Source organism: Mirounga leonina, unplaced genomic scaffold (genome assembly GCF_011800145.1).
Source record: "Mirounga leonina isolate KUSES-001 unplaced genomic scaffold, KU_Mleo_1.0 Mir_153, whole genome shotgun sequence".
Lineage (NCBI taxonomy): Eukaryota > Metazoa > Chordata > Mammalia > Carnivora > Phocidae > Mirounga > Mirounga leonina.
The window spans coordinates 42626131-42652625 of NW_023270387.1; the positions used below are offsets into that span (position 1 = coordinate 42626131).

General features: G+C 37.8%; 1 protein-coding gene across 1 annotated transcript in view; it reads left to right on the forward strand.

The window, feature by feature from the left end:
* Window positions 1-26495, forward strand: part of GRM5 (glutamate metabotropic receptor 5) — a 600744-nt gene that overhangs the window by 508336 nt on the left and 65913 nt on the right. The window contains exons 6-7 of the mRNA XM_035009412.1: window positions 4180-4348; window positions 10213-10339. Coding sequence (XP_034865303.1) covers window positions 4180-4348; window positions 10213-10339 — 296 coding nt within the window. The remainder of the gene's footprint in view (window positions 1-4179; window positions 4349-10212; window positions 10340-26495) is intronic.

Sequence of the window (26495 nt, forward strand, 5' to 3'; positions counted from 1 at the left end):
AAAAAAAAAAAAAAAAACAATTAAAAAAATTAACTTTGAAAGACTAAAGAATCATGGTAAAAAAAAGCCATGGATTCTATGTGCAGTGTTCCCCTAGCGCTGGAGTTCTGCTGTTCTCATTGATCGGTAAACTTGGTCTTGGCTGGCTGTTCTTGCTGATCTTCTGGGGGAGGGGCCTGTTGCCATGGTTCCCAAATGTCTTTGCTGGAGGCGGACTTGCCCTGCCCTTGCAGGTCCGGGCTACGTAATTTGCTTGGGTTTGCTCTCCGGAGCTTTTGTTCCCTGCAAGCTTTCCGTACAGCTTTGGAGGCCAAGAGTGAAAATGGCAGCTTCCCAATCTCTGCCCCGAGGAGCCAAGAATTCGGAGTCCCGCTCCTCAGTGAGCCCCCGGAGAAAAGCAGTAAGTCACTCCCGTCTCCCTGGTCTCCGGCCACACTCTGTGCTCACCCAGCCTGTGCCCAAACGTTTCTATCTCTGACACCCGACCCCGTGTGGAATCTCCAAACCCCACAGATCCCTGCAGTGCGCTCCCACGCTGCTCCTCCCAGGGGAGGAAGGTGAGTCTCCCTGGATCTGCCACTTGTTGGGTTCCTGCTGGAGGAGCAGTGGCCTGACTGTGCCCCGGTTCACGGTTTATGACAACCCCAAGCTGAAAGCCCTCACCTTGGCTCAGTCTCTGCAGCTGGTTTTGCTGCTCCGATACCTGGGAGCTCTGCCACACTCAGGCACTCCTGGTCTTTCTGTGACCCCGAGGGTCCTGAGACCACACTGTCCCGTGAGGGCTCCCCGCCCCCCTCCTCCGGTTAGCCACCGGAGTGATGTCCCTCAGTGGAGCAGACTTCTAAAGGTTCCGATTTTGTGCTCCTCGGCTCTATCACTTGCCAGAAGCAGCCGATGGAGGACCCTCCCCCGCCATCTATCCTCCGGAATATTGCCTTGGATTTACTTCTCCGCACGTCCTACCTTCCAGAAAGTGGTCGCTTTTCTGTTCAGAGAGTTGTTGCTCTTCTTTTCTTTGATCTCCTGTTGAGTTTGTAGGTGTTCAGAATGGTTTGATCCCTATCCAGCTGAATTCCTGAGACCAGACGAAATCCAGGTCTCCTACTCCTCCGCCATCTTGCTCCGCCCCTCCCCCCTATGTCTTTTGATTGGAGCATTTACTCCATTTACATTTAAAGTAATTATTGATAGATAGGTACTAATTGTCATTTTATTATTTGTTTTGTGGTTGTTTCTGATAATTTTCTCTTATCCTTTTCTTTCTTTTGTTGTTTCTTTCTTACTTTCATTCTTTCTTTTATGTTTTGCTGATTTTCTTTAGTGATATATTTGGATTTCTTTCCTTTTATTCTTTGCATATTTATTAGTGGTTTTTGATATATATTGTTACCATTAGGTTGATATATAACCTCTTCTGCATAGAGCAGTCTATATCGAGTTGATGGTCATTTAAGATTGAACCCATTTTTTACTCCTCTCCTCCCCACATTTTAGGTATATGTTATTATATTTTACATTCTTTTATTTTGTGAGTTCCTTGACTGATTTTTTATGGGAATATTAATTTTTACTGCTTTTGTGTTTCCATTATGCTTTCACTTTTGGTCTGTGTTTTCCACTTAAACAGTCTCCTTTAATATTTCTTGCAGTCCCCTTTAATACTTCTGGTTTAGTGGTCATGAACTCCTGTAGTTTTTTGTTTGTCTGGGAAATTCTTTATCTTTCCTTCTATTCTGAATGATAGCCTTGCTGGATAGAGTATTCTTGGCTGCAGAATTTTCTCATTCAGCACTTTGAATATATCATGGCACCCTCTTCTGGCTTGCAAAGTTTCTGCTGAAAAAATCTGCTGATAGCCCTATGGGGTTTCCCTTGTATCTAACAGTCTTCTTTTCTCTTGCTGATTTAAACTTTTTTATCACTACATTTTCCTATTTTATATGTCTTGGTGTGGGTCTGCTTTTGTTGATTTTGTTGGGTGTTCTCTGTGCCTCCTGGATCTAGGTATCTGTGTCCTTCATGTTCTGCCCCCTTTTATCTCTTCTTCTTCTGGGGTCCCTATTATATGAATGCTATTATGTTCGATGGAGTCACCGATTTCCCTAAGTATATTCTCGTTTTGCATAATTCTGTATTCTCTCTTTTATTCAGCTTGATCACTTTCCATTGCTCTGAAGTCTAGGTCATTAATTTATTCCTCTGCTTCTCCCAGCCTGCTTTCATTCCATCAAGCATGTTTCTCATTTCTTTTATTGAGCCTTTTATCTCTGCTATGTTAATGCTTATCTCTATGTCAAGGGTCTCATTCATGTCTTACACTCCTTTCTCAAGGCCATTGAGTATCTTTATGTTTATTACTTTAAATTTTCTATCAGGCATGTTACTGATATCTGTTTCACTTAGATCTCTGGCAGATCATGACTTTGTCATGTTCTTTCATTTGGGACAGATTCCTTCATCTTCTCATTTTGTCTAAGTCTCTGTGACTATGTTAGGAAATTCACCTACTTCTCCTGTTCTTGAGGGTAATGGCCTTATGAAGAAGAGATCCTGTAGTGCTTACAGTGTAGTATCCCCTGTTTCCCAGAGCCTGGGACTTCAACGAGTAGCTCCAGTGTGTGCTGCACGTGCTCTGCCGTTGTGCCCTGGCCACTTTATCCTTTAGGCCAGTCATCAGCAGAGGTTCTCTTTGTCTATTGTGGGCAGTGTTGGGTCCCTGGCCTGAATGTGGCTCATTTTTACTACGTGTGCTCTGGTCTGCTTGTGCAATGAGACCTGTTGTCACTGCATCCAGAATCAAGGCCCTGAAAACTCATGCATCAGGAGATGTGGTGTGAGCTGGGGTTTTGTCCCGTCCTGTTGGGGAGGCAGCCAGTCATGCTGGCATTTAGGCAGGGGTGACTGGGAGGGGCGATTGCCCTGGAGCACGGGTCAGGGCATGGTGTAGCAAGTCAGGTAATGAGAGGTCAGTGCTGGGCTCACTACCACAGGTGGCTCTGTGTTTACCCTGAGGGGCAGTGCAGGGAAATGACGCTTTCCAGTTCTTTCATTCCTGGAGGGGTCTCTCTGTGAATGGTGGTTCTCTGGGACATGCTCCAAGATGAGCAGATAACCTCCCCACTGTGTGCCTCAGACAATTTCCAGCTCACTGTTTCCATGCTGCATGTCTGCTGGTCATTTGCCTGCCTCTTCTACAAGAGTAACACCAATATCCTCCAGGTTCTCCTGGAGCCAAGCCCACTGACCTTTAGAACTCTAGGCTTTAAGCCCCACTGATTGTTAGAACTCATGAAATCCAGGCCCTCTTGCCTTCCTAGTCAATTGGTATGGGGATTTGTTTTCTTCAGGCACTCCCCTGTGTGTTGGTATGTCTCTCACCCTTCTCTGCAGCAGTGGCTCCCTCCCCACCACAGCAGCCATGACCTATTTCTCTCAAACTGAGTCTCCACACTTCCTACCTTCTTCAGTGAGGCCTCCTCTCTGTTGTGGAGTTTGTTCTGCTACTCTTCAGGTTGATTTCTAGGGTATTTTGGATGATTTGATAGTTATCTAGTTGTACTTGAGGGACAAGACAAGTCTAGGATCTTCCTACTCTGCTGCCATCTTCCAGCCTCATAAATTCTTTTCAGACTTATTTTAAACATCATTCCTGAAAGTATCTTTTATACAGTGAGTTTAGCCATTGATAAAGGGTAAGAAAAAAAAGGTAAGATCAGGCCCTATCCAGATTATCCCCACATTCCCTAAAGCTGAAGACAAGATTAAAGGTTTCCAAAAATCTTAACTTGGTTAGTAAAGAAAAATTTTGTCATTTTATTTAAGTGGAGATAAAAACCTTTCTATCTTTTTTAGAAGAATAACAGTAGTACTTGTTTAAACTTCTTGAAGTTATTTCAAAACTGTCTTTCATCCTGCTGAGGTCAAGTCACCTTCTCACATGGGATTATCTTCTATTTCAGGTATAAGATTGATGGTAAAAAAAAAAAAAAAAAAAAAAAAAGTCTCTTAAGAGGAAGTGAAGCCAACAGGCTTTTTTGCTATTCTAAGATTAGTGTCATGGAAAATTCCAGTGTCACTAATATGACAGTAGATACATTTTTGGGAAATGAAGTCTATTGCTTTTTCATAGCTGAAAACTTATATCCTTAGCTAAATAATCATTATATTCTTGTTCTTAAGGTATGAAATAATGAATTTCAAGGAAATGGGAAAAGATTATTTTGATTATATCAATGTTGGAAGCTGGGACAATGGAGAATTAAAAATGGATGATGATGAAGTATGGTCCAAGAAAAACAACATCATCAGATCCGTGTGCAGTGAACCATGTGAGAAAGGCCAGATAAAGGTAAAATGGAGTCCATGTTTTTTTTAAGTTTTTGTCGTAAATTAACCAACTGAGCCACCCAGGCACCCTTTTATTTTTATTTTTATTTTTTTATTTGAGAGAGAGAGAATGAGAGACAGAGAGTGTTGTAAATTAAAGTGTTCACTATCATTGGTTATTTCTTTTTTTAAAAAAAGATTGATTTATTTATTTGAGAGAGAGAGAATGCATGTGTGTGTGCATGCAGTGGAGGTGGGTTGGAGGAACAGAGGGAGAGGGAGAGGAAGAGGGAAAGAATCCCAAGCAGACTCTGCACTGAGCATTCAGCCTGACACAGGGTTCAATCTCACAACCCTGAGATCATGATCTGAGCAGAAATCAAGAGTTAGACACTCAACCAACTGGGCCACCCAGGTGCCCCATCATTGGCTATTTCTAAAACATTTAGATATTTGTCTTTTTACATTATAAGCTTCTAACGTCAGAAATTGTGTTTTGTGTTTTGTGTTTTTTTTTACTTTTCTCTCATTAATTCCTTTTGCTAGTATGACCCACAATAATCTTAGTAATTGGACTGATTGAACCAGTTGATGAGTCTTGTTTGCCCACACCCTTTATACTCTTGTAAGCCTTTTAAAGACCTGCTTCTTGGGAATCAATAGTTCACAGTTGGAAACCACATTAATTTCTAATTAACAAATATTTATCAAGCTCCTACTAATGTAATAGTTTATATCAATGGAGCAAAAATAAGTAACACACATTTACTGCCAGAAGATTTATAGTCTAGCTGAGGAAAAATATCATGGGCACAAATAAGCAACATCATATAAAATGCAATGACTTCATTAAGAAAGAAAAAAAACCCAGATGTATATAAGTTCATATAAAATAAAGAGAGAGATTTCTTCTGAGTAAAATATCAGACACTGGACCATGAAGAATGGATATGATTTCAGAGAGAGATGTGGGAAAATGGTCACTTATGGAGAAGGAACAGTAATGGGGAAGATACAGAAGTAGTTGATTGAAGACTGTTCTGGAATAACAGTGAATAATCTAGGGTTCATTACTTTAAATAGTTATTATAAAAGAGAAAGTCAAAATGATAGATTGAAGCCATATTTGTGGAGAGTTTTGAATGTCATACTAAGCAGGTTGAACTTAATTTTTATTAACCAGGAGTCAAAGTAATCTTGACAAAGATGTTGACATAAGGTGGACTATAGTAGGTGAGATGCCTGAGTAGTTGTGAAACATGAATAGAGAAAGAAGAGACAAGTAAGAAGGACATTGTGATAATGATGACAAGAACCCTGGATTATGGAAGAAACAGTGAGAATGGAGAGGGAGCAGGGAGATATTTGATAGAAATATCATATAGAGAAGTATACTCAGTCAGCCCTGGCTATCAATTGGATGTAGGGTTGGAGAAGAAAAAGAAGTCTATGACAATCAATTGCAATTTCAATTCTTAGTAACTAGAAAGTGTCATAGTCAAGCATAGAAAAATGGGAATGGTTTTAAAGAAAGGCAATGGGTTAGTTTGGCGGCCTGTTGGTTTTGAGATATCTAGGCAGTGATAGAAAACATTGGTCTACAACAACGAGAAATAAGGCTGAAGATACAGATTTAGAAGTTAATTGAATAGAGCTGAAGTTGGAGCTGTTTGAGTAGATCAGTCACTGAACCTGAAAGTATACAGAGAAAATAAATGTAGACCAAGAATAGATATTGAAGATCTGCATTGAAAGCATAAAGGAAGAAGAAAAGGTAGAGTGAGGGACAACAGGTTTAGAGAGAGAGAGAACCAGAGAGCACACTGTCATGTAAGGTGGTGTTCAGTGGAAGAGAGAGGTCAAGGAAGACAAGGACTGAGGGAAAGACACGAAAATTGGGGTTAGCCCTTCATCTGGGGCCTTCTGGAAACAGAACTTGGAGATTAAAAAGGATAGAAGGATAACTGAGCAGCAAGAAGTGTGTGGTGAAAAGCAGGTAAGGGGCAGTCCTGGTAGGACATTGAAAAGTTACTTTTAGGCTAAGTAAGTTCTGGCCACACTTAGAGGAAATAAAAAGTCATGAAAGAAAGAATGAAGATATAATAAAAATAGAAAGAAGTTTAGTTATTGGGGTATAATGCCTTAGGGGAAGAAAAATGATATCAAAATAATTTATTCATCAAATAGTTATTGAAATACTACAGTACCACATTTCAAGCAGTGTATACACCTGGAGCAGTTGACTTGGTCTTTTCAATCAACCTCATATTTACTCTGTTTGGAACATTTGAGGTATTCATTCATTGGTGATTACAAATGAAACTGAAATAATTCAGTATTAATTGTAAGATCTTCAAGGGGTAATTCTGAAGATTTGGTAAGCATAAGACCAGAAAGAAGAAAGACAAGGTAAATAAAGATAAATATAAATTTATTAATATCTGCTAAATGGCACAGTAGCTTATGGAGTAGCTAAAAATTTCTGTGTGTTTTGTTATGGTACACAACAAGGGTTAGTAAACGACAGCCCATATGCCAAATCCAGTCTGCTGCCTGGTTTTGTAAATAAAGTTTTATTGAGGGGGCCTGGGTGGCTCAGTCGGTTAAGTGTCTAACTCTTGATTTCAGCTCAGATCTGATCTCAGGGCCCTGGGATCGAGCCCACATCAGGCTCCGTGCTCAGTGGGGAGTCTGCTTGAGATTCTCTCTCTCTCCCTTTGCCCCTCCCCCATTCATGTGTGTGTGCACGCTCTCTCTCTTTCTCAAATAAATAAATAAATCTTTTTAAAAATAAAGTTTTATTGAAGTACACCATGCTCATTTGTTTCTGTATTGTCTATGCCTGCTTTCATGCTATAATAAATAGAGTTGAAGAGTTGAGTTGCAGTAGAGACAGTCTGGCCCACAAAACCAAAAATACTTACTATCTGGTCCTTTGCAGAAAAAGTTTGCTAACCCTTAATATTCAGTGACAGTCTGCATCTTGCCTAATCATCTTGCAATTAGACTCTGTATGTGAAATTCTTTTTAGACTCACTCAGAATACTGATTGTTCATAATTTCCATTTCCTCCTGTAGAAAGATAAGCCTGTGTAAACTACCACATGGACGTTATTTGTTTTGACCTTTCACAGCAAGACAATTTGAACCTGTAACTTCAAAATGCTGAATGGCTGATTTGGGAGATTTTTTTATATATCCTTTTCTACCCCATTCTACTGGGAATAACTTCCACGATGGAAGAATTTGACTCCCTAGTATCATATTTATAATACTAGTTAATCTGTAATGTTTATTTAGTCTTTTTTATCCCAAATTTTATTTTCCTAACCATATATCATTTTCACTCCATTAAATATACAATTGACAACATTTTCTTAATATGGCTTAAAGATGTCACTGAGCAATTTCATTAAAGATGTCAACACCTCATGCCATTGTTCCAATTTATTAACTTAGTGTCCATGGGAGTACACTTGGTCTGGCAAAGGTTTCAAATGTGTTACATATTGTTATTCATAAAGAAAGCATGACTACTTCCAGGGTCTTCAAAAAGAATGGGAATCACTATCTAACAGAATTATCACTACCTCTTATACTCAAAATGAATATGCAACAGAACATATATATATCTCAAATTTAAAAAGTAAAAAAAAATCAATTCTAAATGATCAGAAGCAGACATATCGAGCTGTCACCAGATTTTTTAAAAAGACTGTAATATTGGAATTATTCTTGGAAAAGGAAATGATCTTATTTTGGTAAAAAAAAAAAAAAAAAAAAAAAAAAAAACCCTGAAATTTACACACCAGTGCGAACTAAAGCATGCGAGTGAACATATTTTTAGAAGGAAAAATGCAACTGCTTTTGTTTGCCATGCCCTGCTAAGAAAGAGAATCCTTCAGTATTTCAAATGCTTGCTTGCATTACAAAATCTAGTAATTGTCCAACAATAGTTTTACCAAGCGTGGTTGAAATTACCTTAAAATCAAATTTATTTCTCTATATAAATATTTATATGCATATTACTAATAAAACACTTAACATTTTTAGAGTGTCCTACAGTTTACAAATCACTGTGATATTTTATTTAATCCTCAGGAAAGCCAATAAAGCTAGATACTATTTAAAAAGCATTGGTCTTGGGATCAGCTGGGGGACTGTTCAAAGCTGCACAACAATTTATTTAGTGGCTACAAGAAAGACTAGAACCCTGGTGCCTCTTGATTCTCAAGGCCAGAACTCTTTCTACTACATCTTTCAAAATATCATGAACCCTATCTTTATTGTTTTTAAGTTTTATTTTAATTCCAGTTAGTTATACATAGAGTGTTATATTAGTTTCAGGTATGCAATATAGTGATCCAGCACTTCCATACCTCACCCAGTGTTCATCACAAGTACCCTCTCCTTAATCCCCATCACCTATTTCACCCATCCCCTCACCCACCCCTGAACTCTACCTTTATATAGACTAATAAGGCTCCGTGTTTATGAGCATTAGCCTTGAAGTCCAAAGGTTATTGTTTGAGCCTTCATTTATCCGTATGTTTTATGTAAGCTCACTACACCTCAGTTCTCTCCCCTTAAAAAAAAGAACCAAATAAAACCAGCCACCTTCAACAGAGCCACTTTCATGTTTTAATGAGATAACAGCATACGGCACGCAGAAAACAGCCAGTAAGTAGCATTATTATGAAGGCTACTTTAGGTAGATTAAACAGGTCTAATTAGCAACTCTGCCTCACTTATCTGGTTATTTTAAGGAAAGGACGATTTAGACCCTCAGGCCCTGTCGTCATCATTTCTCCGTGTGTGGTTGCAGCGTCAAGAGCCAGCAAAAGGGATAGAAAATACAAAGAAACGCATGCCAGGTTACATTTGCATACGGCTATCAATATCTAGACATTGTTACTATAGAAGGTCAGTTAGAGTGTCAGCATGGAGGACCAGGAGTATACGGTGTAATCATCGCTGTGTCTTTTGTTATCGCTGGTGATTAATCACAGTGTTAATTATTTATAGAAATGTTTAATGAATGCTGTCTCTATTCCACAGAGGCTATCCATGCACCAGTGGTGGAAAAAAATAAAAGACATGCATTTCTAAAAAATAACATCTGGGACTCCTTCAACTGTTAAATTATTTCAATTATTTTCCATTGCCTTAAAAAAATCTAACAGATGAAGGGGTATATAACAGTCTCAATGACCTTATCCACCGTCATCCCAAGCAAATCAAAGCTACTGGAATAGGAGAGTATGAGCTGTGAGTTATTGAATCAGATTTTCAGTAGAAACAGAGACCAAGAGATGAACTCCAGGAAAAAAAAAAAAAAAAATCATGTTCTACCTCTTAACTCAGTAGAAATTCCTAGTGATAGTGATTTTTTGATCAATATGGGTAGATTTTTTAACTGTAGCAGGTATATGATGTTTTTTTGCTAAAAATTATTCAGCTAGTGGAGGGAAGCAAAGGTAAATTCAAAGAGTAAAAGTTCTTAAATTTAGAGAAAGACAGACACAGACTCTGGGGAAAATTCAGTTACATACATATATATGTAAATGAATGTATTTATATATGAGCACAAACACAGACACTTAATTAAATATAGATATCTAAAGCTAAGTATCCAAAGACTTGCATTTAATTTAATTCCAGACCCTGTCACCAACGAATTTTATGATGTGGACTGATCACTGAAACTCAGCTTCTGTTTCTGTGATTATAAAATGAGAATATTAATACATATACTGCCTATCTGATAACACTTGAAATAATTTATGTGAAAGCCATTTCTGTTTTGCAAAAGAGCATATTTGAATAATGGATTGCTGGATTTTCATCTATACAAAAAATAATGAAAATTTTAAACATTTACCTTAGGTGATCCGGAAGGGAGAAGTCAGCTGTTGTTGGACCTGTACACCCTGTAAAGAGAATGAGTATGTCTTTGATGAGTACACCTGCAAGGCGTGCCAGCTGGGGTCATGGCCCACTGATGACCTGACAGGTATATGTATCACAATGTCAGCTGGGGTACATGCCTCAAAAGTCAACTGCAAAAGGACACAGACATGGGTGGAGGGGGGTCACATCTCCAAGTATTTATCATCTGGGTGGTCTTGTTCATGTGACAAACAATTCCCTTAGGGACAGAAGCCTTCCCAATGCCTGGGCCGGTCACGAAAATCTTTACATCACAGGGAGAGATTGGTCAATATTCCCACCGTCACCGCCAAAGCAGATCAGAATTCCCAGGTTTTCTACTGGATTTTTCAGCCCATCCTCAGGATATTCCCAGAAGGTCCTAAGCAGGGCCCCAGTTAACCATCATTTGAGGTGGAGAAGGAGAGCTATATGCCAGGAAAAGGCTAAAATATGTCATGACATATCCAAGAGCAAAAAAAGTAGCAGAGTTGGGTGGAAGTTGGTCTAAAACTTTGCTACTCTTAGTACTTTTCCTTAGTCTAAACCACAAAGCTCTAACTAATGAGTTTTTGAATAATGTTAGCACGGGGTAAAACTCATCTCTGCTTGGGTTTTTGTTTTTGCTGTTGTTGTTTGTTTTGTTTGTTTGGCTTTTGTGTTGTTTTGGTTTGGGTTCTTTTTTTCTCCCAAACATGTAAAGGACTATGTCATCGTGTTCTCAAGATTATATTTCATAGCTATTTCTAATTTTTACAGTATAGAAACAGAATATAATACCTTTCATCTTTTCTTCCAATTTATTCAGTAAACATTTATTAAATGCATATATTGCATGCCTATTTTCCTACCATTGAAATAAAGATATAGAAATAAATATGCAAAATCTATCTTAAAGAAGTTAATAAGGGGGTGTCTGGATGGCTCAGTCAGTTAGCGGCTGACTCTTGATTTTGGCTGAGGTTGTGATCTCAGGGTCCTTGGACCAAGCCCCGTGTCATGTTCCACACTCAGCGGGGAGTTCTCTCTCTCCCTCTTCCTCTGCCCCTCCCCCCTAAAATAAATGAATAAATCTTTTTTAAAAATTGAAGGGGGGGAAATTGGACGGGGAGACGAACCTTGAGAGACTATGGACTCTGAGAAACAAACTGAGGGTTCTAGAGGGGAGGGGGGTGGGGGGATGGGTTAGCCTGGTGATGGGTATTAAAGAGGGCATGTATTGAATGGAGCACTGAGTGTTATATGCAAACAATCATGGAACACTACATCAAAAACTAATGATGTAATGTATGGTGATTAACATAACATAATAAAAAAATAAATTAAATTAAAAAAAAGGAAGTTAATAAAAGGAGTGCCTGGGTGGCTCAGTCAGTTAAGCTGCTGACTCTTGATTTTGGCTCAGGTTGTGATCTCAGGGTCCTTGGACTGAGGCCTACATCAGGTTCCACACTCAGTGGGGAGTCTGATTAACGATTCTCTCTCTCCTTCTTCTGCCCCTCTGCCCTAAAATAAATAAATAAATCTTTAAAAAAAAGAAGTTAATAATGGAGGCAAAAAAGTAAAAGTATTAGCACAATATAATAAAAGGCAGATTTGTGGACATGGAATATGAGGAAAGGACCTAGACAACTTGGTTTTCAAGGAAAATAAGAGAAAAAACAGTCCAGGCAGAGGGCCCACCATGTGGGATGTCAGGTCATCTAGTGGTTTTATAATTACCATAGATCTAGTATAAAACTCCTAGAGGCTAGAAGATTATAAAAATCAGTGTTAGACGCCATCCCTCACAGGATGAGAGATTAACCAGGGTAGTTGTGTTAGCAATTTCAAATGCCTGGTTCTATAAATCCTGTGATCCTGGACCTTTTGAGACTAGCTCACATTAAGACTTTGTTTCAGTGATTGGTATTTATATGGAAGACTTCCTTTAAAAGAAAAAATTAATGAAACATCCAAGTGCCTTCTAATAGTATGTGAGTCCTGTTTTTACCATCAGACCATAAGCTTTCTGATACTCATACATCCTGTATCCCCAGAGCCAACTCAGTGCTGAACATAAAGCCTTCAGTAAACTTAGTTGAATGGATGAGCTACAGCACATGCACACACACACACACACACAGACAAATTGTGTTTAATATGAAATAAAAGAACAAGAATAAAGAATTGAAAATATTAGGGAAGACATAATTTAAATTTGTAGTTATAAAAGTTCTCTTTGAAGATGTGAAAATTAGTTGAGGCCTAAATGATAAACAGAAATAGCTAGCTAAGAGTGGTGAGAAGGGCATTTCTGGTTGAGGGAAAAACACATATAAGGTCTGTATATGGGTAAGTAAATGGGAAAATCAGAAAGGTAGCAGGAACTAGATCATATATAACCTTATAGAACATGGTCACGATTTGAGTGTTTGGTATGAAGTATAATGAGAAACCACTGCAGGGAGTGTAGTAGAAAAAAACCCAACATGATTGGATGTATATTTTCAAAAATATATTCTGATAGCTGTACAGGAGAATAATTTGGAGAGGGATGGAATGTGGGAGAAGGGACACAGGTTGGGTAGTTACTGCAGGTTGCTACTGCAGGCAGGAGTTCTTGGTGTCCTGGACTAAATAGTGCATTGGAAGATTTGAGATACACTTTTGAAGTAGAATCCATAGGGCATTTGGCTGCAGTAGATATTATGTAAGGGTACCAAATTTTCTGCCTTGAAGACTGAAGAAATAAATGCATTATTTGATAAAGATCAATAGTTTGGTTTTAGACAAGATCAGTTGTCTTCGTGATTTTCAAGTATGGATTAATTAATTTACCAAATGAAGTATGAATTAATTAGTTTAACATAAGCTCCTTAGTTTGAGCCAGAAAATGTAATAGGAACCAGTACAAAATATAGTCAGAGTTTTCAAGAAACTTATAATCTAGTGGGGTAGAAGCATATAAACAGTAATGACACAGTGTACTAAGTGCTGTGGGTAGATAAGGAATGAACAAAGTATTACAGAAGAATGAAGGAGGGCATCTTTAACATGGAGAATTCGAGAAAGTTTAATCTTGAGGCATAATCTTCAGCTCACTTTTTAAAAAGTGAAGAAGTTCATATTATAAAGAGTGTGCAACATCAAGGCTTTGAATGACACCACCTTTCTCCTCAATGCCCCAACCAAAATGAAGTGAGCCATCTTAGACGCTTCTCTATGCCTGGCCACCCATATCCAGTCACTTGTCAAGCCTGGCTATTTGAATTGCTAAATATTCTTATTCCTTCCACTCCCCTCTATTTGTACAACTCTTCCCTTGACTAGGTTCTCATCATCTCACATTTGAACATTGTGGTAATTTCCCAGTGTATTTCCCTATTCCCAAATGTATGTCACATACCTCTAAGCCTACTTTTCATCTTGCTGCTGGATATGTATCCAAAATATAGTTTTGTCCCTTTTGCTTCAATGCTCAACACTTGCCAGGGTTTTCGTATCTCTACTGGATATAGTCCAGGTTCTTTAACATGGCATACAAAATTCCCTCTCATCCCCGCCCTCCTATAATCTTTCTAGTGTCAGTCACTACCACTTGACAACTCTCATTTTACCTTCTAGCAGCAAGGGGTGTTTATAATGCATTATCTACACACAATGCCATTTTATTCCTCCATGTCCATACCTGTGTTATCTTCTCTGCTTAGAAGGCACTTACTCCTCTTTACTTGAGTAACTCTGACTCATCCTTTCTTACTCCATTCAAATGTGACCTTCTCTATGAAATCTTTGTTGAGGTACTCAGACTGAGAAGCCCCTTATTCTGTATTTCTAAAGCAAATTCTGCTTCCCTCTTTACATCAGTTTTCAAACTGATAGCTTTATCTTCCTCTCCTACTGAATCACTAGTTTCTCAAGGATGTAACTCTATCTCAATCATATTTGCATTCCCAGCATCTGACATGATGCCTGGCACAGAGCAGTCACTCATTCTCTGTATGTCAACCAGCAGGAAAATTATGGGGAGTGTAAGAAATGAAAATGAAAGTATGTATTAGGGCCATCCTGTGAAGACAGCCTTTAACTAAAGAGTTTGGACTTTATCCTGTAGACAGTGTAGGGCCAGTGGAGGTTTTTAAGCAGAAGAATGAAATGCTTTTCCTCTGGCTACATGCAAACATGTGAGTGGGCATGTATGTGGGAGTAGGGGAGGAGAAGTGGGGGCAATAAATGCCAAACTTAGAAAGGTCTCCACATTGATATTATGTGAAGTTTAACCTTTAATTGAGATCTATGGCATTTTTCCAAGGAGCCTACAGCTGTTTGCAACCCTATCTCACTGACTCTGATTCAAACTAACAGATCACTTGGAGCTGCTCTCTAGCCAGAAGATTGTTCTGATGGCTTCAGCTCTTCCAAAGCCACCACAGAGATGCCTGGGGCTAGCTTCAGGGAATATTTTTTTTAAGTCTTCCTTCCACCCGCTTGGCTTATAGTTACCCTACTGCAGCCCTATAACATGACAGCTCAGGTCACCTCCTCTGGGTCAGTGCCCTCACTGTGATAATAGATAACAACTACCACATACATTATGCTTTCTACATGTCAGGAACTGTTTGAAGCATCTTACAAATGTTAATTTATTTAATCCCAACACAATTCTGTAAGAATGGTAGCATGGTCAAGAGATCTGGGCCTACTATCAGGTGAATAATTGTTTAGAAAAACAACTTGAGGTGGCAATTAACTGACATTAATGTCTACCTATATATTTATCCATATATCTGTATATTTGTATATATTCATATGATAGATGGCTGAAATGAAGATGACTCACTGGTAGGAAAAGATGTTTGTGAGTGCTAGGATTGTGGGTGACTTTTTCATACACATATATACATATGTGTGTGTAAACATATATGCATATAATATTGGATTATGTTATGAGAATATATTTCCATCAATAAGGCTATTAAAATAAATTTAAGCTGCCATATTCTTAATAGCTATTATAAATTGGCAGGAACCAGGAATTAAGAAAAGAGAGAAAGAGAATCTGACATGGAAACCAGGAGGAAGAAGAAAAAAAAGGAGATTTAAAAATGGACAATGAAGGAGGACAGAACAGACAATGTCCCTAATCCAACCTATTTTCATTGAGACAGCAAGTCGTTATTCTTTGTCTAACACTCTTCAGATGTCTATGTTAGCAAGGAATAGGATAAATGGGATCCCTGCCCTCAAAGAGATGATCATCCTAAATATTGATGGAGAATAGTGAGATGTTGAGTGTTAGAGCACCCAAGGGCATAGGATCCTATATCAATGGAAGCAACTTAGATGAGTTTTAAGTTTGCTTCTTCCATGAACACTGGACATGCAAGAATTAAAGGAAAGGTGGAAGTTGGCCAAACTAAAATGAGAGAGAAGAGTGTTTGGAGCATAGAATACAAGAACTGAGGAGGAACAGAGATTTTGGGGTAGAGGGAATGAGACAGACAAGCTAGGCAGAGGCCAACTCTTGGAGGCCTTTGTAAGCCATGGTAAATAGTTTGAAGTTTATTCTAAGGGAAATTAAAAATCATTATTGAATCAGTCATTTGTTCGACCAATATATACCTAGCACTTCCTCTGCCCCAGGCAATGTTCTAAGGGCTGAAAATATTTCCATGACTAAAATATAAAATTCTCTGCCTTTATGATGTTTATATTCTAGTGGAAAAAATAGTTTGGAACAAGGCAATTACCATCTCCAGTAATGTCCAAAAACTGAATAAGGAAGTTAACGCAATCATGGTGGACTACTCTATAAATATCATTCAAATAGTCACAATGTAAAGAGTGAATATTGTTTAAAAAAATGATTTCAGAACAGTGGTTTCATCTGGAGAGAGAGAAGGGAGGGAGTCAGATGGGAGTTACAAAAGAGGTTTCAATTTTTTCCGAAAGCTGTGTGTGTGTAATTTGAAACAATTACGACAAAATATCGCCATTTGTTAAGTCTGGATTTTTTTATGTTTGTTCTCTAATTCCCTGCATGTTTACAATCTTTAGAACTTAAATTACTTCATACTATTTGAGCTATTCATATATTGAATATTGAAAGATACAATTTAAAAAGGAAGATTAAAGTGGGGATTTTAAAAGGAGGATAAGAGAAAAACCATAGTAATGAAATTTTGCAAATCACAATGTGAATCTGGTTTGGACTATGATGTTGTGGTGGGGAAAAAAAGAGCAACAGAGAGATCTGATTAGGAATTAAAAACAAAAGGAGAAGGTAATCGTTTCCCTGAGAGAAGAGTGCAACTGCACTCTAGTCTGGTTTGATCAAGGAAGGAGGGAAAACTAGTGGAAAGCAACAATTGGGGTTCAGTATTCAGAGAATTCCTTAAAAGCTTCTGCCAAGACAACTTTTTCATTGCACACCATTCCCCACCAGATAAATGCAAAAACTGTCCTAGAAAGAATCTTTAATTTGTTTCTCTCAAAGAATTTGGGATTGGTTAAAAGTAACAGATCTTTGGCTCCTCTGTGTAAAGCCGAAGCCACGGGAAACCCTTTCAGGTGGATTTGCCAGTCTGGCAACCTTCAAACAAACTAACTGAAAGGAAAAAGCAAAAACAAAATGACTTTCCAGAAAGTAACTCAATGAGAAGCTTTATGACAGGAAGTTATAACGATTTCCTGCTTTTCACTTATAAGGAAGTGTATCTTATTTATTTTCAATGCAGAGCTGTAAAATAGAGGGAAGGCAGGGCATATCAACATTTTAATGTCAATAGGAACATTCTTTTGGAAGTTTCTTTGGTTCCCTGAGTTACCTAATTGCTTTGGAGGTGGGAACTTTTGTATCATCATTAAGGGAGAAAAGGAGAAGAGAGTCAAACAAAAAGGAGTTGGTGGGAACCTGGGAGGGATTGGAGGATGAGCTCCAAGGGGACTAACCACTCAAGTTTTATAACTCTGGCATTTTAGCTACTCTCTTCTTAAAATAATTACTTCATTTGTGTTCCTCAGTTTGTCCCCTTTTCTTGGGACTTTTTTTTGCCTTTTAATAAATAAGTACATTTTAAAAAATATAGGGAAGATTGATTTTCACTACCAATAATTATAACTATCTTAAGCATTATCCTTTTGAATCCTACAAGGTAGATATTGCTATTTTATAATTGAATTAATTAAGACCAGGAAGATTCTGTAAATTGTTCAAACTAGTGACTAATTGACAAAACTAGTGGAAAATCAAGGCTAAGTACTGTGATTTTACTGTTTTATGCTACACGACCTTCCTTTCTCCACCAGCATATTTTGGAGTCCCATATTATCCAGAAATTATAGAAAAGAAAAAAATTCAGCTTTCAAGCTGGTCATATGTTAATTATCTCAAAGTTGCTGTGATATTTTCATTTCAAATGTGCTTAAAATACGCTGCCTGTTTATTACAATTTAATTTGGATGAGGAAAGGGATAAAAAAATCCTTGCCATGTATTAAATATTATTTGCTTCTGATTCTCTAGGAGAGATTTGTTATGAGTTTAGTTGAGAAATTGGTTTATTTTTATCATTATGATTATAATAAATAGTTCCTGTTAATATTAAACGCAGAACAGGTTTTCATAAATGGTGACCTCTAATTTCTTCGCTTCTAGGTTAGGTAGTAATTTGAATAGGAACATATGTTATACCAGCTGGTTATTCTATCATTCATTCAATAAAAGGTCTTTTATCAAGTTTCTACAGTGTTGTCAACTGTGCAAAGTACTATCGATAGAGATGTAAATGGAAGGTGCCTGATTTTCCATTTATATAGAATCAAATGTCCTTAACAGAAGAGGGTTGACCTGCTTCTCTGTCTCCCACTCCCCCTGCTTGTTTCCCTCTCTCACTGTCTCTCTCACTGTCAAAAAATTAAAATTAAAAAAAAAAAGTAATTGCATTAAGAGATAACCTATGATATATGCTATAAAGGAACTATAATGCCAGGTTCACTGGTGACACATGATAGTAGTCGTGAGCAAATAGTTTGAAGTAGGTGCAAACATAACACTGGGCATGGGACACACAGTGATCATGGAGACACAGATCCTACCCTCAAGTATCCCAGGGCCTGGGCAGACAAATGTATTAATAAAAAGGCCATTTTAATGTAATATATTAAGTATGCCCAGCATATAGGAGAAATTGATTTAATGTCTGTCCACTGAAAGAATATAAGAGAGAAGAGGAAATAAGAGAATGAACGAATAAACAAAGGAAAGAAACCAAGGAGGAAGGAAAGGGGCACCTGGGTGGCTCAGTCATTAAGCGTCTGCCTTTGGCTCAGGTCATGATCCCAGGGTCCTGGGATCGAAACCTGCATCGGGCTCCCTGCTCGGCAGGAAGCCTGCTTCTCTCTCTCCTGCTCCCCTTGTATTCCTGCTCTCACTCTCTCTCTTTCTGTCAAATAAACCAATAAAATCTTAAAAAAAAAAAAGGAGGAAGGAAAGTGTTAGGATGAGAGTAAATAGTTAATTAGTAAATTACTAAAGGAGCATTGAGAAGAGAAAATTAACCAGGTCTTGGCAGTTTGGTGGTACCTTCTGGAAGGAAATGGAATCAATGAATGTGAAATGAGAAGTTAACCAGGTAAAAGGGAGAGGAATTTTCAAACAGAAAGAAAAGACACAAAGGAATGTTACATGTCATATCTCGGAATGTATGTTTCTGAAAATATTTTTTCCAATATCACAAAGCTATTCAGGGGCAAGTGAAGCACTATTTCACATTCACCTTTCTAACAAAGCTGATATTATGGGAACTACCCTCTTCTTTCTTTTTTTTAAAGATTTTATTTATTTATTTGAGAGAGAGCGCACTCATGAGTCAAAGGCAGACCTTAACCAACTGAGCCTCCTAGATGCCTGGGGACTATCCTTTTCTAAAGACCAAACTTCATAATGGTGACCAGGTGTAAGAGACTACTTTGCTTAACAATGGAATTCCCAGGTCACTAAGCACTTTCTAGATTTTTCTTAAGTTTGCTACATAAACACCAATATAATCTGAGGAAGGTGAATTTATGACAAATGTAGTTTAAAAAATGCAGATGAGAATTTTGGCTGTGTGCATGACATGTCTTGCAACAATTCATCTTTATTATCTTCCAATAGCATAGTGGTTTAAATCAAGAGGCTTTGGAGTCAAACATATCTATGTTCAAATCTATACTCTGCCAGTGATTCACTGTGTGACTTTACGTAAATAAATTTCCTTCTCTGAACTTCAACTTCTTACATAAAATGAAGGTAATAGTAGTAACTAGTTCAAAGAACTATTGAAGAGATGAAATAGTGTACAAGGAGTTAGGACCTGCTAACAGTTCAATTATATTATCAGTCTAGTGTTAATAAAGTTTAAAAAATATATAGTGATAAGAAATGAATATAGAGATTGATTGATTGAAGATGGATGAATGAGAAAATCTGGAAAAAGTTCCAACCTCTCTCTATTGAGTGTCTTCCACATTTGACAGTAAGATCCTTTAAATCAATAACTATCTAGCCCAGTGTATGGCACAGAATAGGCATTGTTGAACTATTGTGAACATTGTTGAACTATTATGAACATTTCTTTTAAGGTCACTCAGATTATCTTTTTAGGCTTTCTGATTCTAAATGAATGGATTATGCAGGTTAACAGTGATCTGGAAACCCCAGAAAAGTAGTCATGAGCCATAACAATACTAAAAGGCATTTTGGGCTTGAACTAATGACCGAGACCAAGACACGAGAGATCAAGAGTCAGATGCTCAACCGACTGAGTCACCCAGGCACCGCCTCCCCCGCTTTTTTAAACCACTCTCTGTAATCAAGGGTTTTCTGGTTTCATTGAAGGCATCATTATCCACTTCTGCTATTTTTCTCAATCACAAGAGGTAAAAGATTTTTTAATCTTCCCCAAAGGGATCTAGCATCTATTGCCCTCAGTATTTTTACATTTATATCCAGCTTTGTGTTTGAAATAAAGCTAAGGATAAAGTTTTGTAGTATCTCAGGGCTAAGTCTTTTCTATCTACATTTGCTTCATTGGTGACCTTACCCAGTCTCATGTTATTGTTCTCAGTTATACACTGAAGAAATTTCTGAATTTAGATATATAGCCCAGACATCTCATCTAATCTCCAAACTTGAATATTCAACTGCCTACCTGACGTATTTATTTGAATGTCTAATAGATATCTCAAATTCTACATTTCCAAAGATGCAAACCAGGTCTTTGCCTTCCTGAAACCAAGGCTGCTATATTTCACCAGATGGCAAATCCATTTTTTCAGTAGCTCAAGCCAATAACTTTAGAATTATCTTTTGATTCCTCTCATATCCTTTAATCAGTCAATCAGAAAATCCCACTGACTCTTCAAACAGAATTCTACCACTTCTCACTACCTCCACTGTAAGATCCCTGGTCCTAGTAATAATCATTAATTACCTTTACTACTGAAATAAGCTCCTAAATAGTCTCCCTGATTCTACCCTTGCCCCTACCTACAGCTACTTCTTAACACCCCAGGCAGAGATAACTTTTTGGAAAGTAAGCCAGATCATGTTACTCCATTGTCTAAGAAACTACGATGGTTTCCTATCTCATTCAAAGTCCTTACAAATTTATGTTCTATATAATCTGGTCCTTTGTTATATCTCTAGAGTACTTTCCCTTCACTTCCTCTTCCCCTCCCTCTAACACCTTCTTTAGTTCTGTTAAAACACCTAGAAGGCTCTTGTCCTAGGGTCATTGCCCTAGCTGTTCTCTGCTGGAATGCTCCACCCCAGACACATATACTATTATACTTCCTTCCTCCAAGTCCTTGCTCAAATGTCTACCCTGGGCAACTTGTTTAATACTATCAGTTGTCCCTCCTTACCCTCTTCTACCTCCTATTTTCTCCATTTCATATATAACTTTCATTCTATTATGTTATGTATTAATTTATTTTTACTGATTTTATGCATATTGTCAATATACCTAAGCTAAAGTAGGTTTTCTTTTTCTTGCCTATTTTGTTCACCTTGGAATATCAAGTTCCTAGAACAAAGAAGATAATAAATATTTGCTGAAGAAATAAATTACAGATAGAAGGAAACAAATTTCCATGTAGAGAGGCCTGTCACCCATTGTAATAGGTGCTAAATAATCCTCTTTATCCTCCAGAAAGATTGGAATCATTATCTCCATTTTACAGAAAACTGAGGTTGCAAATGTAAAATATCTGTGCTTGTGGTCACACAGTAAGTAACAGAAATAAGGTTCAAGCCTTACTGTAAAACTCTTAGCTTTTTCCTTGATACGATGCTGTAGGCAATATGGAAATGAGCATGAATCGCTGGATTCCTTCTGAAGGATCTCTAAAATGCAATGAAAAATTGTGTGCAGTGGTCTTTTTCAAATAGTGAGCTTGATGAAGCTGTTTTAGTTAATGCTGTAAACAATGTTTTTTTTTAAGTGAAATTCCAGGGCTCAGGCATCGAAAAATTATAAAATGCCTTCTTACTCTTCCAATTTCTCATTTTCATTAACTGATAAATTTGTTTACCCCACCAGAGAAGTCAAAAAGATGATATATTTATAAACATAACACCATTTGTGCCAGGAAAAATGAAATTGCTAAAAGGCCCTCTCTCAATGGAACTTCTCAAAACAAGTCTCAAAGACAACATAAGCCAATTTTCATCTTGCCAGAAACCATGCAATGAAAAATGTGCACTGTATTCTTCCCAGTGATAAATTTGTGGTCTGGCTAAAAACAATGTCCTCGTGGTCAAAAACCACTCTGATATAACCAGACTGAAGAAAATAATGTGGTTTCATTGAGTTCAGTTCTTGATAAATATAGCTTACCCAAAATAAATTATCACATTTCCCCCCAATAACATAAAACATTATAACACAGTGCCTACCACTACATTATCTAACCCACTCGGAAAATGCTTCATAAACAGTGGTATATTATATGAGTAATATGAAACAGATAAATGTCTCCTACTTGCCACCTCTTAAAAATCACATTAAGTGAAAAATTCTGAGAGCATATGTACTGCCTTGTACTTACAAACAATTTAAGACAATATAATACAATTTACTTGGGGCTGTGTATATATAAAAGGTGAGAAAGATGAAATAGGCCTGGCTTTTCCCCAGAAGAACATAGGACAATCTAATAAAACACACAGGCAATTTAGCAGATGTTGAGTCACTACCATTTTATGCATACACTTCTCTTTTTCCTCCTTTTCTCACTTCATAATCATCACACCACTTTTCAAGTCGCATGTTATTTTATATGGTCCTCGGTCTAATCCTTGAGATGTAGGCAGGAAGGTATTATCTTCCTTCCTAAAGCTTCCTCAAATGACTTCCCATTTGAACTCTCAGCAGTAATTGCCAGAAATATTATAATGCTCTTATGATATTCTATCACAAGGCTGTAGAGATAGGCCTCTGCACATCTGACTTCTGCCTTCCACACTTTTCTTTACATTTCTTCTGTTTTCCACATCTGTTCTTCTCCTACTGTGGTTCCCTCCAGATGCTCTCCACGTCCAATCTTACCTCAGTTCTCTTCATTAAAAATGTATGAAGTAATGGTGCCTACCTAGTAGAATGTGGGGTATTGAAGAAGATATAAGTGCCTAGAAGAGTAGAGTCAAAGACCCTGAGTGTTTGACCAAGCCAACATTTTAAAGGAATAAATGATTGTCTTTGTATCATCGTGGTGTGGGCCAAGTGCCTTGCTAATGTGCGCTCAACTGAGAAGTGAGTGACGTGCTCTAGTTGAGCTAGGTGAACATTTTTATTCTCTTTAATGGTAAGACAAGACATTAATCTTGGTCCTTATGCATTTATATATGGGTGAGGTCTGTTCCTATATTTTCTTCTTATAGTAAACATGAGCATTTTAGTTAATAACATATATACCAGTGGCTCAATTAAGAAATACTTAAATACTATGACACTTAAAATTCAGGAATTAGTCGGCTTGGGAAGAGAAACGAGAGGTAAAATCTATGGCAGAATATACATGAGATTTTGCAATCATCCTTAGTTAAGGTAAGGTAAACCCAGGCCTTAGAACACTCTTCTTATGTCTCCAAGGTCAAGACCAAATAATCAAGACCATGTGACAGGGTCTGTGGGAACACAGAAGGAATACTGTGGGGCCTACAAAAGCTCTGAGTCATAAAATCAGAAAGCCTCTGAACATTTTGATGGAAGACCAGCCACATAGGAGGAAAATGCCTTTTAGTATGTAGACTATTTGAAAAAATATTGTAAGAGTCTGACTAAAACCAGAGGAAGGGGTCTGGCAAGCCATAATTTTAATAGAAAGAGATATAAATTAATTGTAAAACACTCATTAGAGCTGAAAATATCTATGTAAAACTTTATTAGGAATCTATTGGTTTTAAAGGGATGACTGTAGTGTTTTATTCTAGTAAAACACAAAAAAAGTTTTAAGCCTTTTATAGACTCAGTCCCGAGATATTGCTTCACTCATGCTTTTCAGGTAACCAGTCTTTAATTTCTCTTATGTGAATTCTTCTCCAAGGTTTCTCAAGATCAAAGGTCTTGTTATAGGGAAGAGAAAGGAATGGAATTCTGCATTATTTCTGTTTCATGTGCAGGAAAATTGAGACACAAATAGAGTAAAAGCCTCATATTCACAGGAAATAGTTGTGTGCAAGCTGAAAATGAAGTGCCTGTCTCCTGATTCTTCAGTAGTCCCTCCTCTTCTTTAATGTAATCAGGCATTCATTCAACTGTTTTGCTCCCTGTTGTGTGTCAAGCACAGTACAAAAGCAAAGGCATTGGCCCCCTGCTCTCAAATTGTTCACAGTCCACCGGGTAAGACAGACACCGCACACTCACCGTGAGCATGAAGGTTGTGCTATTGTGTGCAAAACAGTGTGGTGTGAGCACGGTGATAGGCCCAGGCCCAGAGGCTGACCACCTGGGAGGGACCTGTCCTTTGGGCTCAGGAGATCAGAAAAGCCACAGCCATGCTCAGAGGATCTGGCAAATGAAAGAGGAAGGGGGAGTTGGCTAGTAAAAAGGGAGAGGGGAAAGGTAAAAATGGCTCAAAAGTATTCCAGTCAGCACATTTTACTACTGAAATTCCTATGCTGTGTTTTTCCTCCCTTCTTCATCTGCAGTATGACCAGAAGCCATATTTTTCAAAGCTGTTCCCTATAAATGTGCATCTGTGATAATCCTTCCCCTTAGCACCCTACAGTCCCATTAAACCATCCTTTATGCTTTAATTATGAAATAAATCTTTGCATACAATTTCAAACTCCCCTATAAAATGTAACCAATAAAAAAAGAACAAAAAATGAAAACTAAATAAAAGCTACAGCCCTGAGTTGTCAGCTCTCTGAAGGGATTTTATTAAGGGAATCTAAAACACAAATATTTAATAAACCATGAAGTGCTTGATATAGGCTGGGTCCAATGATAAGTGGATGGCTGTGAGTCCCCTGTGTGGCAATCTTAGAAATGTCCCACAATCAATCCTTGTTCTTGTCACCTGTGAGGATCCAGTGCCCATTCAAGAAAATGTCTACACTAAAAAACTTTAGGAACACAAAAGCAACAATCAGTGTCTCTGGCCCAGCAACTCAGGACATATGTGCCAGGATGAGGACATTGCTGATGAGTGTGAACCAGTGAGATTTTCTCAGGAAGGGGGCATGGCCTTCTGTTAGGATAACAAATATCAAATATGTATGCTACCACTGGCCCCTCCTAGCCCATGGGTAGACACTGTTAATCATTCATGATTCTCTTTCCTACTAAGTAGACTCAAGACCCCTTTCAAAGAGGCACTTGATCCGTTTGCCTCTCCTGATACAGCATCAGTCAGTCAATCAATCAATCAAAAATCCCACAGGATTTTAATCTCAGCCCCCAATAAGTTAGCATATCAAACTTTATACTGTTCTTCTGTAAAACAGAATTAATGATACTTACCTTACTTGTTGATTATGAAGATTACTAAAATACCTAGGATAATACCTGACTTGTAGTAGGCACTCAATAAATGTTAGTTTCCTCCTTTTTGTAATGCTTCAATAAGCAGGAATGAGGTAGCTTCCTATTGAGGCAGTTTCAGATAAAACTTATCCAACATTTTGGATACAGACTAAATCAGGGAGTAATCATGGTATGTTTTGTTTTATGATAACGTAATAGTAAAAATCAATTAACTCTAGAATAAGCTTTCCTCAATGAGGACTTTTTTTCCCCTGGCCTAAAGTAAAACATGCTGCAATTAACAGCCTTTTTGAGAAGAGTGAATCTGAACTTTCTAGTTAGGTGGCACTTGTTAAAGAATGACTGCTGTCTACTTCCTTTCTCTTTCCTCTACCCATGCTTCTCAGATCCATGAATTACTCAGAGTGAGATTAATCAGTCAATCATAAAACATTTTTGCCATCATTGCCAAGTTAGTACCAGGAATATTTCTAATGTGAAACAGGTCACCTCTAGGCAGAAGTAAGCTTTTGAGGTACTTACTTAGTTTTGCTCTCTCTGGTTACCAGAATCTTTACTCTAAAATTCAGGTGTAATGTACCTATCTATAATGGTAACTAAGAATTCTGTAACTAGGAACTTCTTAAAGGCAATGAAAAAGGTTTGCTGAGAATGACTTGATCCATACCCCAGGATGAAAATTATAAACTTTGACTGTATGGTATATATACTAATTTGTTAATTGCTATGTTAATATGAGTAAGGCACTGTGCTCAGTACCAGGGATCCATTTGTGAGCAAAAGAGACAAATTCCCTAACATCAGAGTGTTATAGTCAAGGAAGGAGGATAGACCTTAACAATATACTCTCTCTCTCTCTCTCATACACACAAAATAGGTGATGTTATAGTAAATGCTACAAAGAAAAATATGGTACCTAAATATCACACACACGCACACACACACACACCACTTCCAATTATTCTAAACCATGGAAGTGATAAAGAAAAAAGAAACTTTAGCTCAGGCTATGTGAAGAGATTATTTTCAGGGATATGGACAATTCAGAAAGAATTCTGAGTCTGCATTCCTCTGATAGCTCAACATCCTAGAAATCAAAATCTAGACAAGTAAAGACAGAAGTAAAGACAGACAAATGGTCTATGGATGGAACAGACTGAAAGCAAGCATGATGTTTGTCACCAGTCAACACCTTGTACTCTGGGCAGATCTATTGCTCAGGTAT